Below are 18,567 nucleotides of genomic sequence, written 5' to 3'. Positions count from 1 at the left end.
AGATCAAACATGTGTTTTTTTCTTGAACCCACCATTACAAAATCCCTGTTTCGTCTCCACATATTGGTCCAATAGGGGACTGTATTCAACTTTATTGGGATGGTCCCCAATTAGGCTGTTTTGGTATTCTTTTAAGATGTTCTTGACGTTGCTAGAGTTTAGCTGTAATCTATTTCTAGAAGGTGCAAAGGACACGTCTACATTCCATGAATATTTCGATGTTTGACTGGCTGTGGAGTATTATTTCCATTAGGTTATCGTAGCTCTGATTCATGGTGATAACATGAAGCATGGCTCTACTTTGTGCTATCCTATCAGAGACAAAGAAATAGTCCAGAATAGATTCTTGGGTGTTCCTCTTAGAAGTAATTCCTGGAGGGATATCGCCTTTGATGTATCCGTTAAGCATGGACATTGTCATGACCACAGACTAGTTCATGGGTGTTAGTTCTATAGAAATCCTGTAAGGTTTAACTCTTGATGGAAAAGGGAGGGTTTACTTAGTGTAGATAGCGAATTCCTGTAATATTCAATGGGAATTCCTCTTTCCTTCATGGCCGCCTTATTGTGCCACTATTGACTAAGCCTTACCGGTGTAGTCTTTGGCAATGTCATTCTATATTATGACAGCCCACCTGGAGACGCGCGCTTCGCGTCGTTTGACTGCTCTACAGTTGTGACGCCTACCGCGGTTCCTTGGAATCCCATCACAGCTGTTGTCAGTTAAATTCCAGTCATTCCCTTATTCTAGCTTCAGTTTTGCCCTTCCCGTTCTAGTCTGTAGTCCCTGTCTGTTTTGGCCCATTCCTTGATTTTTCCCTGCAGAAATTATTTTCGTCGGCGACGGCTTCTCCTCAGAACTCCGGAGAGCGGTGTTCCGGCTTCACGCAAGTACTGTGTGCGATTGTGGAGTGTGTCATTATCAGTCCATTGTGACGTTTCGGGACTGTAGTAGTTATCTGTAGCGGCTTTCCATTCCGCTTCATGGAGTACTTGTCTTGTGTTAAATAGAAACGTTTTCTCCGCTCGTGCGCAATTATTGTTCGTGCACTGGGCGGTTCATAGGACTCTTCATTTTGTTCTTCTGTCATTGTGAGGACCGCGCTGCGCTAGTGCGCATTCATTTGTTTTGGCGCTGGTTTAAAAGCCTTCTTCACTGCCCATTTAGCAAATGCATTCATACACGCAGGCTAACTAGCAGTTAGTTATTTGTGTTCTTTATTTGATATAGGGGAGTTTTGCATAGGCTTTCACTGTTATTGCTGGGACTGTATTTCTTTTTTCATTGGAAAAAGTGAGGGTCATTAAAGTTGTTTTTTCTTCAGGATTTTGAAACTATATTCACCCCCTCATGTAGTATTTCCTCAGCAGTGAACATACCAGGTGGTTTTCCTCACATGGTTTTTTCCCCCTCATATGGTTTTTTCCTCATTACCCGTTTCGTCATCAGTTTCCCTTCTTCAGGCATCACCTTATCTTCCAAGACTAGCGCCCCTGTGTTATAACAGGATGGAGAGCTCACAAAAACACCACTTAAGGTGAGCCAAAGGAATTATTAGTTAAAGACCTACTGAATAGTGTATTAGAGTTGAGATTGTTAGAGGGAGGTCATTATTAAGAAAGATTATTTTATTTGTCTCTACAGAAATTCATTGTACACTGCAAGAAAATTAAGGAGCGCCAGGAGTGTCCCCGCAGGGTCCAGGTAAGCGTTAGACATATCTCTTGCCTCCAATTCTTCTTGCCAGTGGCTCACCAGATGACTATGGTGCCCAACCCTTTGACTTTGGTTTTCCTAAGAATCTTGAAGTTAAGCATTCTAGATTTAAGTCTCCACACAATGTTATGTTACGGCACGCGTTCACACTTCGGATATTATTTTATCAACAAATGTGAGGGTGCCCGCTGCATTATGGTGCCAATATATGTTAAGGATGTAAATCCTGCTCCCCCGCCACCTTCATTTCATCAGGAGAATCAATTACAGTTATCAGAATTATATGGAGTTATTTTTGGAATAACGACTCTGCATGCACTTTCTAAAATAAATAATCAAAATAAGCAGGTTTATTGTTACTTCAAAGCCCTCCACAATTGAGGCTACTGAGAGCCAGGTTTCTTGGAAACACATGTGTTGAACAAATGTGAAGACCCTCGTGTTCCAAGTTCCAATACGGTATGTTGCTGCCTGTTCCTGTTGGCGTTCACTATGATTGCATTCACCCAGGACTCCAACAAACCAACTCCCAATTTTCCTCCTTGTCTTCTACTAATAGTATGTTGTTTTTTTAAGTCTATCGGTTGTGTTGTTGCAATGGATAGTAATTCTCATCACTTCTTCCAGGATATCCCGAATCTGGAGTCTGCGGGGCTGGTTGCATGTGTCCTCTGTGGGTTAAGAGGTTCCCCTTTTATGGCAGAAGCAATTTCATCAACTCTTTCTGCTTTTTCATTTCTAGATTCATCAAACTTGCCCACAATTTCAACTTCAGATTTGCGATTTCCGCTCCTTAGACCCAGATTGGGATCTGTTTTTGCTTCCATAATGTAAAATCCTAAAAAGTAAAAGAGGACTCGGCACTCAACAGTAAAACACAGATCATTCTAAAGTGAATATGCAAACGCACCTGATCATGAATTCAACGATTACTATGTCGTCAGACTCAATAATCCTAAGGGTAGGCATGTGATGGAGCAATACGTTTTTCTATTCAGGATGAGACCACCTCTGGTTCATAGTATCCGTTCCAGAATTAAGGAATAGTTGGTGCAACCTTTTTCTCTTCTGCTCCCGTTTTCTGGTCTTGTCCACTGTTTTTTGTCTCCCCATCGTTGTCATTAGTTTTAACGGCAGAGTACCACTCGATACTTTGCTGTGGAACCCCATCATGTTTTGAGGAACTAACTGCGCTCTTCAAGATCATCTGCATGACCTTTTGTTCAGGTCGCCCATTGTCCTCCAATGCATTTTTTGTGCGTTTTTGAGCTTCTATTTTGGCCCTCTTTTCTTGGAGGGTAAAGAAGATGGGCTCTTGTGCTGCGATAATAGGCGGTTCAGAATCACCGCCACCACCTCTAGTTTCCATTTGTGGGATGATCTTGCAGATGCACGGTTGTACTGCCTTTCCTATATGCGTCATTTAATTGCTCAGCTACGCCACTTCCACTATAGTGGATCCGTAGGAATCATTTGGAGATTGTTTTGGAATTCTTCGTCCGTATCGCAAGTGGATAGATTAAGTAGTAGGGCCGTGTCATCTCCGTCAATGGTCACAGAGTCGATCACTATCTCAGGCGCTTTGGTTTTTAAACTGTTCTGTTTCTGAATGAGTGGGGACTTTGTTGGCACAATAGTTGATTCCTTTGCAGCATTCATGAAGTTAATGTTTTTCAGGAATTTTCTCGCATTGTTGGAATTGCTGCACTTCCCCTTTGGTCAATTTGAAGTCTTTTCCACTGTGGTAGACCAGCTGATCAGACTTGGTCAGCACAAAATGTGTTCTTACTTCAGATAAAGCTGCAACTTGTGTGCTGGTTGGGTTAGCTACCAGTCCCTCTGCATTGGCTGAGGTAGACAGAGTTGAGGGTTCATTTGCACTGGCAGACGCCCAGCTTCCCTTTTCTGTGACCAGAGACTTTGGTGCCTGCCCTTGTTTCGAGCGATGGGTCTTCAATATTTATGATGTTGACAGGACTTACCTGTTTGCCAGACATAGGGTCATGCAACCTTTTTCTTGATTTTAAGCATTGGAGTTCTGTTGTCACTGTCTCCAAGTTTTGAGACTATGGAGCAATGTTGGGGCAGTGACCCATTTGCAGGTGGTCCTCTTGGTGCTTCAATGCTGAGAGCCATTTGACTTGGTTTTAGCAGCGCAAGAGCCTCTTTAGCGACTTCCGCTAGAAGTCTTATCCTCACTGTTTTTTTAAACTTTCTAGCAAAAGTTTATGCGTATGTACAGCACTCTCATTCTAGACTTTTAATTTGAGCAAGTGCATTCCTTCAATATTGGCAATCTTCAAGTTAATCATAGCCAAAGTACTCTGGTCTTTGTAATTATCATTTATTTGTCCGAACATTGAGAACCAGTGTTACGGCAATTGTTAGAGCCGACATAATATTGGGGCTTAGTTCTTGCAGTACCTTCTCTACGATTTCCTTCATAGTTTGTAATGGGCTTCATTAGCCCGTAGTTACCGAGAGGCGTTTCTTCTAGCTTTAGGGTGCTCACGCTCAAATGATGAATCCGAAGAGGAGTCATCAGAGCTTGTACGTATTCCAAAGTAGTGCACTCACTTTTGGCGTTAAGTTTAATTACAGTTGATGTTAGTACCATTTACAGCACTGTCTTCGCAGCACAGGATTTGCGTTGAGAACATCTTATGTGCTGAATTCAACTCCTACATTTGAGGTTGAATGCCTTGATCGACATGGGATTTGGGGGCTTTGCAGAGTTTCTGCAACACTCCAGACAATGTGCAGGGATCTGTTATTTGTTTAGTTTGTTCGATTTGCTCATTTAGAGCATTGTCTCTGCTTTTGGAGCTTACTTTCAAAATTTAGTTGTGCAGGGTCACAGCAATTTGCCTGCAACAGCTAGTGATTTTTTTTTTTTTTAGGGTTGGCATTTTCCTTGGCAGATCAATACATCAAAGGAGGATTGCATGCAAAGGTGAACTTAATGCTCCGAAGGGTTCACGCAGGAATTCCTGGACGTTTGGTGACGGGAAAGACTCAGTTATCACAGCCCCTGCGGTATGCAAGTCGGGACTGGAAAAAAGGATCCTCAATCATTTCATCCATGTCTTGATTGCATTGAAGATGAGATTTGTTGATTTGTGACTGGAATTGCTCATATGTTTGCTTGAATTTAGTCGGTAAGGTGTGAGGCGAATGGGTTAGGGACATGTGCACAAGACAGGCGTTATCCACGGCTGATCCTAGCATTTTGTCAAATGGATTAGCTCTGCTATCCCCTTTCTCCATTGATTTTAAAGTTGGAGAGTCTGGGGTTTCAGTATCATTGAACTCACCACAAGCTCTTTGCTCAAGCAAACTTTCCAGCGCCTCTGCAGCACGCCATGCAAGCATGCAAAGCTGCGGCAGTCAGAGTCAGAGCAAGCGTCTTCTCTCGTGGCGGCCACTTCTCCCAATTTCACCCCTTCCTCACTTCTCCCATCCTCACTATTTGAGGAAGAAAACAGTAGTGAAGTGGTAGCAAAGGTTGTGCTTCAACCGCCTCAGGTGTTATGCAAGGAAACACCCTGGCTGGCGACACAGCTAGGGCTGAGACCCTCCGAGGTCATCCTATAGTGCTCAATGTTAGGAATGATTTCACATTACAGCACCTTTCCTTCCATTTTTATGGACCCACAAACCGTTTGCTTTTATTTTTTAATCTGGCGTCTTTTTGCTTTGAGTGGAGCCCCGAGCTTCACTACACTGCCTTTTGCGCATTTGTCATGGGGAAAGTGACATGTCATTCAGGCTGTCAGTACTGGGAAACTCTTTCCCTTGTCTGGTTACCTTGTTGCCACTTTTGGTAACTTTGTATCATTGTACAATGCAGTACAATGGGGTGCACTTTTTGTTTTGCCTTAGACTAACACTCAAGAGGACTGTTCGTTACTTTAGGTGTGCCTAAAGGACAAGCTGGTGGCAGCAGTTACTTTTTGCTATTTTTGGGTGTATTTTACTTTAGCCTTACTGCGTTTGGCTTCCTTTTGTGGCTAGTATCCAAACATGTCCATGCCACAAGGTTTTTAATTTGTCAATTTACCCATCTTTTCTCCAACCCTTCTTTCTGATTTGTGGAGACAGGAATAAAAAAGATGTATATGGACTTCCAGTGCATGGGAAAGCCGTGGCATTTCACAGGCTACTACACGGCCATGTGTACTTGCTGCCAGAAAGTGGGTTGGGATGGTCTGTTCCCAATCCACAAACTGCTTTCAGTGTGTCCGAATGGCATGCATGAGCTCTGACACCAGTGGTGCCTATTGGACTACTGCTGGGGGTGTGTGAGTGATTTATTTTAATCAGCTAATGGGAGTTTCAGCTCGTACCTGCTTTTTGAATAAGAGGATCCCTGCACCCATTCCAGAGAGATCCTGGAAGAAACCTGAAGGAGCCAAGTTTACTGCCCAGCTGCAAGACGTGTAAGGAGACCATGGACCCATTGGAAGGCGGCTTGGCGACCAATTTCTGCTGCTGTACTTGAAAAGCCCTGTCTTGTGGATGATCTCCCCTTGGAATGGAGGGGACATCCATTCAACGTCAGCTCCGAGTTCGCCAAGAAGATCCCTAGGAAGTGCCCCGGGATCATCCAGTGGCTGCCCAGCTCAGAAATTGGGCTACCGACTATAGACCTCGCCGTTCCGTGTTGAGGCCTATAACTTTGGGGGAATTGACAGATTGTACTACTGAACTCCTTCCTGCTAAATTTCGTCTGTCATCGAGGGTACCCGAGATAGGAGGCCAAAGTCTGACTGGGTCAAGTGCCCTCCCACCCTCACATCACTGTTCAACAGGGCGGCATCTAAAACCGCTTTTCTGCATCTAGTCCTATGCTGAGGGGCCCTGCATAGAGTTCCTCTGCATTCTCCAACCGGAAGACCTTGCACCAGCACTTTTCGCCGAACGGAAAAATGCTGGAACATGCAACCCCATGCCATCAAAGGGCACAGCCAAAGGCGGGAAAAGCAACCTTGGACCCTTTACAGAAGTCCTGCCGAGTCTTAAAAAAGAACCAGAGTACGCTGGGGCATGGGGGAGGGCTAGTTTTAACAGTACGTGTCTGAACCCCTATTCCCCCTTTAAATGTTTGCTAACTTTGCTTACAGTTTGGCTTTGCCAATGCTTGCTCACGCAAGCATTACAAAAGTGGGGGGACACTTATTAGCTAGAACCTGTCCTCTACCCCTTGGAACTCATTGTACCCCAGGCGCCCTACACTATCGTTTTCCCATCTCACAAAACTGAGAAACTTTGGTGAACCTTTGGTCCCCATACATTTTAGGGATGGACTAAAGTTAGTGTTACATCTCAGAGGACCTTTAGTGCTGCATACTACTACTTGCCTCCCTTTGCAGAGGTTTGTGTATTTTGCCCTACTCAGTGGTTGTATACGTGTATCATTTAGTCTTCTGCGACATGCTTGCAGTCACTTTTCATGGTGTTGTATGGCCTTATAGGGACATAAATGTGTATAACTGTCTAGGTGTGTTCCTTGACCTTTCACTGTGTGTACTCATTGCGGACCCCTTGCAGGCTCACAGCCTCCTTAGCCTTGGCCACTCGCCTGGCTACTGGTTTGGCTACAGCTCCCAGAGTTGGCCCAGTTACTAAACTAGGTTGGCCTCATCTGTCCACCAGGCCAGAGTATATAACAATAAAATAAAAAAAAATATATTTTAAAAAATTGTTCCCATCAATGTGATTTGTGAACTAGTCCAATTGCTAAACTCCCGTCTAGCTGCATTACAGGATATAGCTCCTGAACAAGCGAACCAAAGGCATAGGGTTTCACAAGGGACATTAGTTGCATATGGATACTTTAAGTTTGTTCCTCGGCTGACTCGCTCTGTAGCCCACCATATGTAAGACAAGTATGAATACACTTACTGAGGGCAACTGGTGTGGTGCTTATTTTCACACTGAAACCCATTGTAGAACTTGTAAATTGCCTGCTTTACACCCAGCTGCAAAGAACAAGTTACTTTCCAACTGGTAACATTCTTTTGAATGGATGTTCCTCCAACGTATTCCACATCCTTGACATGTAATGTCAACAGCTGTGTTACTTCGGGAATTTTTCGGTAGTGGGCGTCCTGCATCGATGGCGTCGGGTCGACGTCCCTCGAAGGCCACCGTCGAGGGCGACATCACCGGATGTTTAGGACGCACGGCACCCATAGCCTCAGTTTGTGTCTTTTCCTCCATAACGTGTGACATGCTTGTACACAATGCCTGCTTGACTGCACATAGCCTTGAGGGAACGTAAGCTGCAGCCTTGAGGGAACGTAAGCTGCAATAGCATAAGAAACTCTCCAGAGGGGCAAGCTTGGACGGCGACGTGGAATACATTGGAGGAACATCCAGTTGAAAGAACGTTACCAGTTGGTAATGAACTTGTTCTTCCAATGGATTGTGTCCTCCAACGTATTCCACATCTTTGACAGACTCCCAAAGTAGTACCAGAAAATGGAGGAGGTAGAAGAATTTAGAATACCCAATCAGATGGCAGAATACAGAATCGCTTTAACAAAGGCCATATCTTAACCATGGAGCGTATCCAGGGAGTAATGTTTGACAAAAGGTGTGAATAGAAGTCCATATCGCTGCGTCATAAATATTCCTAATAGGAATTCCCGGCTGCAGGGCTGTGGAAGTGGCCACGCCCCTAGGAGTGAGCTTGCAACCCTTCAGGAGGGTCCCTGCCTGCCAATCTTTAACATTCAGTAATGGTGAGGATAATCCACCTGGATAAGGTCTGTTTGGTAACAGCCTGGCCCAATCGGGGTCCAGCATACCCCACAAAGAGTTGATCGTCCACTTTGACCACAGATATCGTAGAAATCTAAACCTCAGAGCTCTCCTAGAATCCAACCTATGGAAATATCCTGTCGGTAGTGACGTGGAGGGCAGATGGACAATTCTAGAAGGTCCGGGAACCACGCTCTCCTGGCCCAATCCGGAGCAATGAGGATCATGTGGGATCCGAACCTCCTTAACACCTGAGGAATGATGGGGACCGGAGGAAGATGTACCAAGTGGGAATGACCAATCCACAATGAATGAGTCTCCTAAGGCTCCTCTCGAGGAAATTCCCTTGAGCAGAATCTTTCGCACTTCCGGTTGGCACTGGTCATGAAGAGATCCACTTGTGGGGTTCCCCAAAGGACAAAGATCTCCAGAAGGCCTTCCTGTGCCAGCTCCCACTCAGTGTCCGGTCAAAGGTTCGACACCAAAAGGATCGAATGACCAAAGGGTCGAGGTAATAGGACCGAAAACCAAAAGGGTCTTTTTTTTTTTTTTTAATCATTTTTTTTTTTTCGTATAGTAAAAATAAAATAAAACATGGTTTTTGCACCAAAACAGGTGTTGCGGGGGGGGGGACCCCCTCCCCCCCCCAAAAAAGTGACTGGATTTCGGTCCTTTTGATTCGACCCCTTGGTCATTCGATCCTTTGTATTCAAACATTTGACCTACAACCCTCCCACTCGTGAGAGACCGTGCTCTGCCTGCTCAGAGCGTACGCAGCCGCATTCTCATCTCCGGCCAGATGTACTGCAGAGAGTGATATTCCTTGCTGGATTGCCCAGAACCAGAGCTGCATCGCCTCTCTGCACAACGGGAGTAACTCTACCCGCCACCCCACTTTTCTGTTGAGGTAATGCATGGCCACTGTGTTGTCCGTCATGATCAGGACACTCTTCCCTCGTACAGACGGCAGAAAAGCATTCAGGGCCAGCCTGATGGCCCTCCGCTCTAACAGGTTGATGTGGAGTTTGGACTCCGGAGACAAACGACCGCTAGTGGTCAGATCATTGGCATGAGGACCCCATCCTGTGAGGGAAGAGTCCGTCACTACCGTCACCTCCGGCCACGGTTGCCAAAACTGCTCCCCCTTCATAAGATTCCCCTCGTTGGCCCACCACAAAAGATCCTGCAAGACAAAATGGAATCTGAACAGGATCCGAGATCTTGTCTGAGAATCGTGACCACTGCATCTTGAGGACCCATTGCAGGGATATCATCCTCAGCCTGGCCTTTGGCACCAGAAAAATGCAGGACACTATGATGCCAAACAACCTTAAGAATTAGAAAGCCGGAAGATGCTGGGCATGAAATTTGTCCATGCGCACAATGTGATGAGCCCCGATGTACTGGAGCCATTGGGAAGGTGTCAGATGAGACTTCATGAAATTTAGGGGGAAGCCCAGCTTGTGAGGGAGCGGCAGGTGAGACTGAGATGATCCATCACTTGCTCAGGAGAACATGCTTCGATCAGCCAGTCTTCCATGTAGAGTTAAACATGAATCCGCCCTCGCCTGAGATACGCTGCCACCAACATTAGCTTGGTGAAGACCCTCGGGCGGAGGTCAATCCGAATGGCAGGGCCTGAAACTGAAAGTACGATCTGCCAGCCACAAACCTCAGATACTCTGTGCTTTGGATGAATCGGCACATGAAAGTAAGCATCCTGTAGGTCCAGAGACACCCTACCAATCCTGAAGTCTAAGGGCCTGGAGGACCAGAGAAAGAGCAACCATCCTTTCTGAGGAGTTTGTTCTACCAACGCAAGTCCAAGATGGGTCTCAAATCCCAGTCTTTTTTGGAATCAAAAAAATATGGGGAATACCATCCCTTGTTCCTCTCCACTACAGACACCAATACTATAGTGCCTTTCTCCAGCAGGATTAAGATTTCCTGCACAAGGAGCGGGTCCGGAAGCTTCAAAGAGACGGTCCACTGTGGACTGTCATGAGGCCGCTTTAGGAAGGGGAGGCAGTAGCCGTGGGCTATTGTATCCAGAACCCATGCATCCGAACTAATAGCTTGCCAGTCTTCGAGATGCCGAGACAGTCTGCCCCCAACCGGCGAACAATGGAAAATGGCCCGAGTTGTTCTGGAGCAGCTGCGGCAGCTACCCGAGTAGCTTTGGCACCTCCATTTCTCCCGACCACCACGGGTACTCTTATGTTGCCCCCTTTGACTGGCAGCTCCTTGCATCCTACCAAAAGAGGAGTAGTAAAAAAGGAACCTCCCCTGCTGTCCCCTAGGACTAAAAAGGCAGAGGTTGACGCACAGCTGCTCTCAAGGATTTAGCAGCAGCTTTTGAGGTCTGCAACCTCTCCAGGCTCTCGTCAGCCTTGCTGCCAAACAAATGCACACCATCAAAGGGCATGTTCAGAAGACGGGCTTGTACATCGGGAGCAAAACCAGACTTCCGCAACCACGCAAACCTGTGTATAAATGTGATTGCATCGATGGACCTGCTAACACAGTCGGCCGTGTCCAAGCCTGACTGAAGGGATTCACACATGGCATCCTTGCCATCTTGCACGGGAGCAAGGAACCCATACCTTTCTTCCCCCTCGGGAACATGCTGAGCCGCTAGAGAAACAATTCCACAGTGTGTGTGAAAATCTTGCCAAGGCACAAGTGGAGTTGGCCGACTTCAGCACCATACTCCCCACAGAAAACACCTTGTGTGCCCAACCATCGAAGCGTTTGTCGTCCCCATCAGGAGGGATGGTAGGGTAAACCACCTGCCTCAAGGTGGCTGTAGCCGCCTGAACCACTCGTCAGTGGGGTGAGAGGAAAGGTGGTGGGGGGTGGGGTGGGGTGTGCGGTGGGGGTCGCTACTGGAAAGGTGGTATTTTTTAGTTAACGACTTAACTGCTGGAAGAGATTCCGGGGTCTGCCAAGCAACTGCCACCCTTTTCTGCAAAGTCAAATGAAAAAATAACACTGGATCAGAGGACAGACCTTGATCCAAAATATCAGTCAAGTAAACCTGAGCAAATGCCTCCAGAGGACTACAACAACCAAGATACTCAGTAACCCTAGCCATCAGTCTCCTAGAAGAGGACTCTGCATGAGCCCCAGGCTCAGGCCTGCCAAACTCCACCTCAGGAGAAGTGGCCAAGCCACTGGCATCATGGAGTGATTGACTTAACTCTTCCAAATGACTGTCCCCGGAAAAGACAGGGGCCACATCAGGCTCAAATTCCAAATCTGACCCCTTCATCCTCAGATATTATCCAGAGGAAGAAATAACTCCTGCCTAGGGACAGAAGTGGGTCTGGAATCGTTAACAGGCCTCACAGACTTAGATGTAGCCTTCCTTGGACGATCCACAGTACCAGGGACCTCCATCGGTAAATTCCGGCCAAAAGGCCCGAAGGCGTTGAGGGCTGGTGTGAAGGCAAAGCCTCGACATCCGTATCGAACAGACGCAGTGCCAACAGTAGACGCCGACCTCGAGCACTTACCAGATTTCTGCGGTTTCACCAGGGACGAAGGCAGAGACCTGGATATATCACGTGCCTGGTGATCAACCTGAACCTTGTCCGAATGGGACCTCAATGGTTCCCGATGAGTACCCGGGCCCGAAGGCGCGCAAGCATCGGACAGAGACAGTTCCCTGCCGGCTTCTTCCGAAGGCACGGACGGAAATGTGCCCTGAAATTGAAAAATCGCCACCATCTGCTCCCTGAAGGCTACCCATTCCTCCGGAGTCGAGACTTCGTGGAACAAGCCACTTTCGGCGCAGCGCCATCCTCTGACGAGGTCAGGGAAGGTAACCGGTGAAGTCGCTTCCGGGAATGCCGAGACGAGGAGGACAAATGGCGGCAAGTAAGGTGACCAAGGCCTTCCATTTGGGGGACAACATTGTGGATATGTCATTGATACATACGAGCCCTATAGAATACTTGTCGACGATGGTGTGGGAATTTAAGTTTGGGGAAGTTGCAGGGCTGAAGGTAAAGCTCAGTAAATGAAAAATACTCAACCACTCCACTCAGGGGGACATTCATCAGTCTAGGGTCTCCTCTCCCTTTAGATGGCAGCCAGAAATTATAACATAGCTGGGAATAACCCCAAGGAGTACCCTTGAGACAATGTATATGGCTCCATTATCTATCACCCCCTTCCTCAGGAAACTCCTGGAGAAGCGGGCCTTCCCCCAACTTACCTCCCACACTGAACTTGTTGGTTGCCTCCACGACCATCAATCTTGATTCAGAGCATCCAGAGGCACAGAAACTGCTCTTCTGAACAACTTTGGATTCCAACTCTCCTGCTGTGCTCATTCTAATGGATCGGTCCTTTGCCTTTGACACGGTCAACCACTCCATCCTCATAAAACATCTCCATGATATCCTGGGTATCTCGGAGCGGGTTATTCTGGGCACTTTCTCCTCCCCCCCACCTTTCTCTCCACCTGTGGTGTTCACCAGGGCTCCAACCTCTCTCCCTGGCTCTTTAACACTTACCTTGCTCCACTGACACATTTCCACCTTCTCCCCCATATTCCAGTGTTACACAGATGACACACAACTCTTCCTCAAACTTCCCTCCAACCCTCTCCTTACTACTTCCATCATGCCAGACTGCCCATCGGCTCAGTCCTGGTAACAGATCCTTCCTATTGGGACTCCTGCTTCCGCTTTCTTCCCCCAATTCTGGCCACCCTATATGGGTGCTCTCTCCCCCCACTCCCTCCCCTCCATCTCCTCCATCTGAAGCCAGAAACCTTGGAGTCATCTTAGACTCCCCTCTTTCCTCCCTCACATTCAGGACCTTGCCAAGAAGTCCACCTTTCAACTTTCTCGCTTTCTCCCAGAAGCTCAATGTCTCCAGAGCTCTGGTTCTCTCTAGGCTAGAATACTGCAATAGCCTTAGGCTAGACTACTGCAATAGCCTTAGGCTAGACTACTGCAATAGCCTTAGGCTAGTCTACTGCAATAGCCTTTTCCTGAATCTACCTTCTTCCTCTCTACATCCCCTCCAGCTAATCCAGAATAGGGCCGCAAGATTTATCCTTGACTGCATCTCTGCAGCCCCAAGAATATCTCCACTGGCTCCCTGTTGCTTCAAGGATGAAATTCAAATCCCTCTGCATCATAACAGAGTTTGGGGCCGGGGACCACAAGATCTACAACTTGCTCTTACTAAATACACTCCCTCTAGATCTCTACATTCCTCTGGCATCAACCCTTGTGTCAAGCACTTGGCTAAACAGAGGGCTGGTGGCCGATAGCTTTCCTCAGCTTACTGAACAGTGTTCCCCTTCCTCTTGGGCCGTATCTTCTCAAACTCCAGAAGTTGTCTCCTCCTTCCCTCTGCTAATCCCACAGTTGCTGAGATCTTGTGTCCTTCTGGGCCCTGGCCTCCCACACCCAATCACATTCAGCCTCCGCCCAATCCCAACACTTGCCTTGGCATCCACTGGCATATGCCACTGTAGGCCTGCACTTATTGGCAGCTGACTCTCACCAAAGCACTTCAATCTGCTGCTCACTCATGGGAACGGGCACTCCCAGCGCGTACACACACACATACATACATACACTCCCCCTTCCACCCTCCTCGCTCATCACGTACACATTCTGAATGCTAACAAGGCCTAGTGGGTCTGTCTTTATCCTTCAGTGTTTTCATTGTTTTCATTGTTTTTCAAGCCCATGTTCCCACCCTGTTGCCCTGTGGGCGCTTTGACTTGCTGTATAAGCGCCTAACAAATGCACAATAAACAAACTACATGCCACTTTTGAACAAGGTGAAAGGGGACTCGTCCAGATGGGGCCAACTGTCATTACCATGGGTTGGGAAGGATTGCTCCAATGTGCCTAGGGCGCCATGTGTTTGACTCTTCGCCTTCCTTTGCATGCTTTTAAAAACAAAAACATGTAAACTCACCTTGCCCTTTGTGGAAAGAAGTGGAGGCCACGCTTGGCCCGTGGGACCTTGATGGCTTCTGGGACTAAGGGAGGAGATGGGAAGGTGGGGGGGAGGGGAGGGGTCGTTCCCAGACTTTCAAAGTATTATGAGGCAGCTCAGTTACGGGTGAAGAGAATGGTTTTAGTATATTAGTACATGGATGGTTAACATTAAAGTCCCAAAGAGACATGCTTGTACCGATTTTCATTTTCAACTTTAATGTTTGGTATTATTTAACCACAGACTTGTGAGCTTTGTCCTGCTTCTTATGAGTGCAAGAGAGAAGTAAGGACCGCTTTGTCTCTTTTCCTTAAATAGGTGGCCCACCACTGTCCCCTAAGGAAAGTGGACACTAAAGAGGGACAGTACAGTATTCTATAGGGACAGATCGGGACTAGGGTGCCTAGCATGTGGAGCTTAAGTATTCGCTCATGTGTTACCATCTATAGGTTTGGGTGTTTGAGAGAATTGAGGAACCCAATAGGCCCTTGCATCTTTCTACATATTTGTAGAAGACATCAGTAAGTCCTAAAGCAGTTTATTACAATGTACGCTTCTGCACATGTGCAAGAGGTAGTATGTATACACAGAAGAGGCCGAAAACTAAATTTCGCTCTTTTTAATTAACCTGAAATTGTAACATTTAGATTAATTTCAACATCGACATTCCTCGATTTATTTGGTTAAAATGGTGCACAGTATGCTGCATACCTTTAAACTGCATTTCCCATTCTCTAACACTTTCCATCTGCACAGCATTTAGGTCTGACAGGTCATCATATTCATCTCTGAGTGCTTCTTTCTCAAGACAAAATGTTGCTAAACCTCTGGATGCATCTCTGCCAGCAAATATTCCATACGGAGCCCCTTAAAGATAAAAAATAAATAAAAAGGTACATGTATTAGCCAGAGTCACAGGTGCTTACATTCAATGCAGGTTTAACCAGAAATACAAAATCCATAGGGAACTGTAATAAACAGGAAGATCAATACATAAAAGCCGCCACTGTTCTGGCCAAATTGAGTATGGATGTAAGGAATAAGAAGTCAGCATGAAACATTAAAATTATCCCATACAGTCCTACGATCTGTATATACAAGTCAACACTCCGAAAGCACATTCCTTGGGGGTGGATGTAAAGCATTTTTCCCACCCTCCTAAAAAAGGCGTCCATAGTCTCAACATAGTATCTCCTCTGAAACTGGCAGCAGCCTATTTAGAGGTTTCAGATTGCTTCCAAGTTGGTTCTGCCCAAACCACGCAGAGATTGGCAGTCATCAGGACTCTTTCCACTTAGTGGAAAGCACGGCTACTAATAGTTACCCCTTAAACCGCTCAAAGTCCCAACTACTCACAGGCATATACAACAAAAAGAAATTGGATGTACAAACACTTCTACAAAACAAAATAGAAAGGAAACCGATACATCTGCCCCATGCATGCACCAATTTAGCTCTACAGATACAATATCAGTGAAGCAGTGGACATGAATGTCCATTTACAGATTATCTAAGTGGACTGTAAGGTAAAAATGAGTTCTTAATTTGCATGTATGACTATGTAAAAAGTAGTATGGATTCTACTAAGATGAATTTTGAGCAAAAGAAAAAAAGGACTCGTAGTAGCTACTACTGTACTAGTCCAGAGCTTCCTTTCCTCCATAATTTGAGACATTGCTTCCTTTAGGATGGGACCGTGGCTTTTTTTGTAGGATAGGTGGGCCGGGGGTGAGTGGGGGTGGTGCATGGCCATGTGTGAACAGCATATTCACTTCCAAGCAAATTGGCTGTGAAAAAAATAAAGAAAAGACAAAAGTCCAGACAACCCATCCAGCTAACAGCCGTGTGATTGCCAAGTGTGAAAATGAGGGGCTAGGGCAGTCATGGTGAGAGATGCAACCAACCACTAACGGCATTGCCGACAGATTTGCTGCAGGCAGCGATTGATACACTAAGAAATTAAATGACAAAGAAGTTACCATGCAGGAATACAAAGTTTAGCTAATCAAATCTATGGTCATTTCTGGCACTATCTTGACCTGCTATTTTATTTTCCTTACCCTTGAAGGAGCAAGCAAGATAAAGAAAACTACTCATTGTAGTGACGCAACATGTTGGTAGCCCTGTAAGCCAAACTCCCCAAGCGTCAACTGAGATTGGTTATCCTAGAGTGAGTGGTGCGACCACCCAGGGGAGGTAATTTACAACAAATCCCATCACGTAGAGAGATGTTTTAGATCCACAGGTTAGAAACATTGGAACATAGGATGAATGAAGAATTCTCATTGAATGTATTCTTGTGAACAAAACAACAACTTTAGATAATCACGGGTCCAAAAAGATTGGTGACACCACTAAAGGACATCTTTAGAGTCTAGAAAGCTTGTTTAAAATATTTCTAATCACCACAACATGAGAAATGCCTGTACGCTAATATGTGAGATGGATATCGCAATGTCAGCAATATAAACTTGTTCGCTGTATAAAATTATTGAATGTGATTTACAATGAGAAAACATGGATACATGTACTCAGTTGTAGTAATATACACTGAGTCAAATATGTGATCGGATGTTGCTGAGCGTGAATTCCTTTCCCAAGTTGGTATAAAGTTGCCAACATCTTCTTTCAAGAGATGAAGATTGTGTTGGTCTCTTGTTTGCATCGCTTTTGCCCATTTTATCCCTCTATTCATCCTTTGAGTCTTTATTGGGGGATCCTTGGTGTTTTGTTGTACTTTTGGATATTCCAAGTTAAGATCTCTGCAAACAATCGGGTGACAAGGATGGTACTCTGACTCAATTTTGCTCATCATTTCATTAGGTTGCTTTAGAAACTGATCATCACTTTGTATTAAAGGGTTCCAGTAACAGTTTACTATTATAAGGTCTTCTGCTTTTGTTATAGCTGGCTGGGATCCTTCCCACTTTAGATGTAGTGCTTGAAGATATAATGACGACTCCATTACCTTTATTACTCTAAGTTCTTTGTTTGATCGAACCATGATCAGTAGGCCTGAAAAACGGTGGCCAAACACCTTTAGCTGCAGGGGCGAGGCAAGTTTAAAACCCATCCATAGCTGGTTCATCTCTTAACCAAGTCTTCTGGAGACAGAGTACATCAAAGTCACCTAGGCAAACGTCACTTGGTTTTAGGAGATGCACAAAACCTCTTGTGTTCCAAGATCCAAATTTCAGGCAGGTTATATGTCCTGGAGACTCTTTAAGGGCATCATCCTTCACTCCCTCATTCCGGATTTGCTAACTTAGTTTGGTCTGATTCAAAGCTTTTTAAATTCATCTCCATTTTTGGCCCTCTTGTGATAGCATCTTTTCTGTGTCGACAGCTGGAGATTTAAGGTCATCAGACTCACTTTCTTCCAGAGTAAATGTAATCTTTAGTTTGGATTTCGGACCTTTGGGTTATCGACCCACCGCCAATGGATCTTCAGGAATATGTTACTTCCTTCTGTGTCACTGAAGGCATGAGGTCACCTAGTTTTTTTTTATTTTCCTTTAGTGAAAGGGCACGGCCTCCCCTGCCATTCGCGCTGGTAAGATTTATTTTCACAGGCTTTTCCTTTTGACGAGGTTTGTGGTAACCGTCTTTTTTGTGACCTCGTTGTCTATCTCCTGTTCGGATTTATATCTGTTCATTCCGCAACAGTTCACCAGTTTTTCGCTCTGTTGGTCGGTCACTAGGTTTTTCCTCAAACTTCCCGTTTGATCCTCGATATGTGGATAATTCATATCCCAAAACTTTCTGCGGCTTGTGATCTCATCGCCCTCCCCACCGATGATGGAATGTGTAGGTACACACCATCTAATTTTCCACTCACTACAAATTCAACGATTTTAATACCATCTGTAGAGATTGATCTTAGAGTGGGTATTCATTGGAATAGAGTCATAACGTTTTTCCTATTGAGGATTGTTCCATCAGAGTTTCCTATTGTTTCAAGATGAAAGTTTCTATTGCTCTTAATCTTGTAAGTGACTCAGCTCTTCTTTTTTGAAATCTCTTCAGATTTTCTCAGAGCTTGTACATGTCTCGGATTTTCCTTTCTCCTTCTGTATCTTTTTGTCCCATGTTACTCTTCCACCTCTCTTCGAGTCGGC

At 45.7% G+C, this 18,567-nt stretch overlaps 1 protein-coding gene and 1 long non-coding RNA gene across 2 annotated transcripts in view; one reads left to right on the top strand and one right to left on the bottom strand.

Moving 5' to 3' along the window:
* LOC138515534 (uncharacterized) overlaps positions 1-18,567 on the top strand; it is a 494,176-nt gene that overhangs the window by 309,730 nt on the left and 165,879 nt on the right. The window lies entirely within an intron of this gene.
* The window catches only part of PGRMC2 (progesterone receptor membrane component 2), a 187,512-nt gene that overhangs the window by 74,387 nt on the left and 94,558 nt on the right, over positions 1-18,567 (bottom strand). The window contains exon 2 of the mRNA XM_069631094.1: positions 15,161-15,316. Within this exon, the coding sequence (XP_069487195.1) occupies positions 15,161-15,316 (156 nt within the window). The remainder of the gene's footprint in view (positions 1-15,160; positions 15,317-18,567) is intronic.

This window comes from Ambystoma mexicanum, chromosome 6q (assembly GCF_040938575.1).
Source record: "Ambystoma mexicanum isolate Mex_15411 chromosome 6q, UKY_AmexF1_1, whole genome shotgun sequence".
NCBI lineage: Eukaryota > Metazoa > Chordata > Amphibia > Caudata > Ambystomatidae > Ambystoma > Ambystoma mexicanum.
This window is presented reverse-complemented; position numbering and strand designations above follow the sequence as displayed.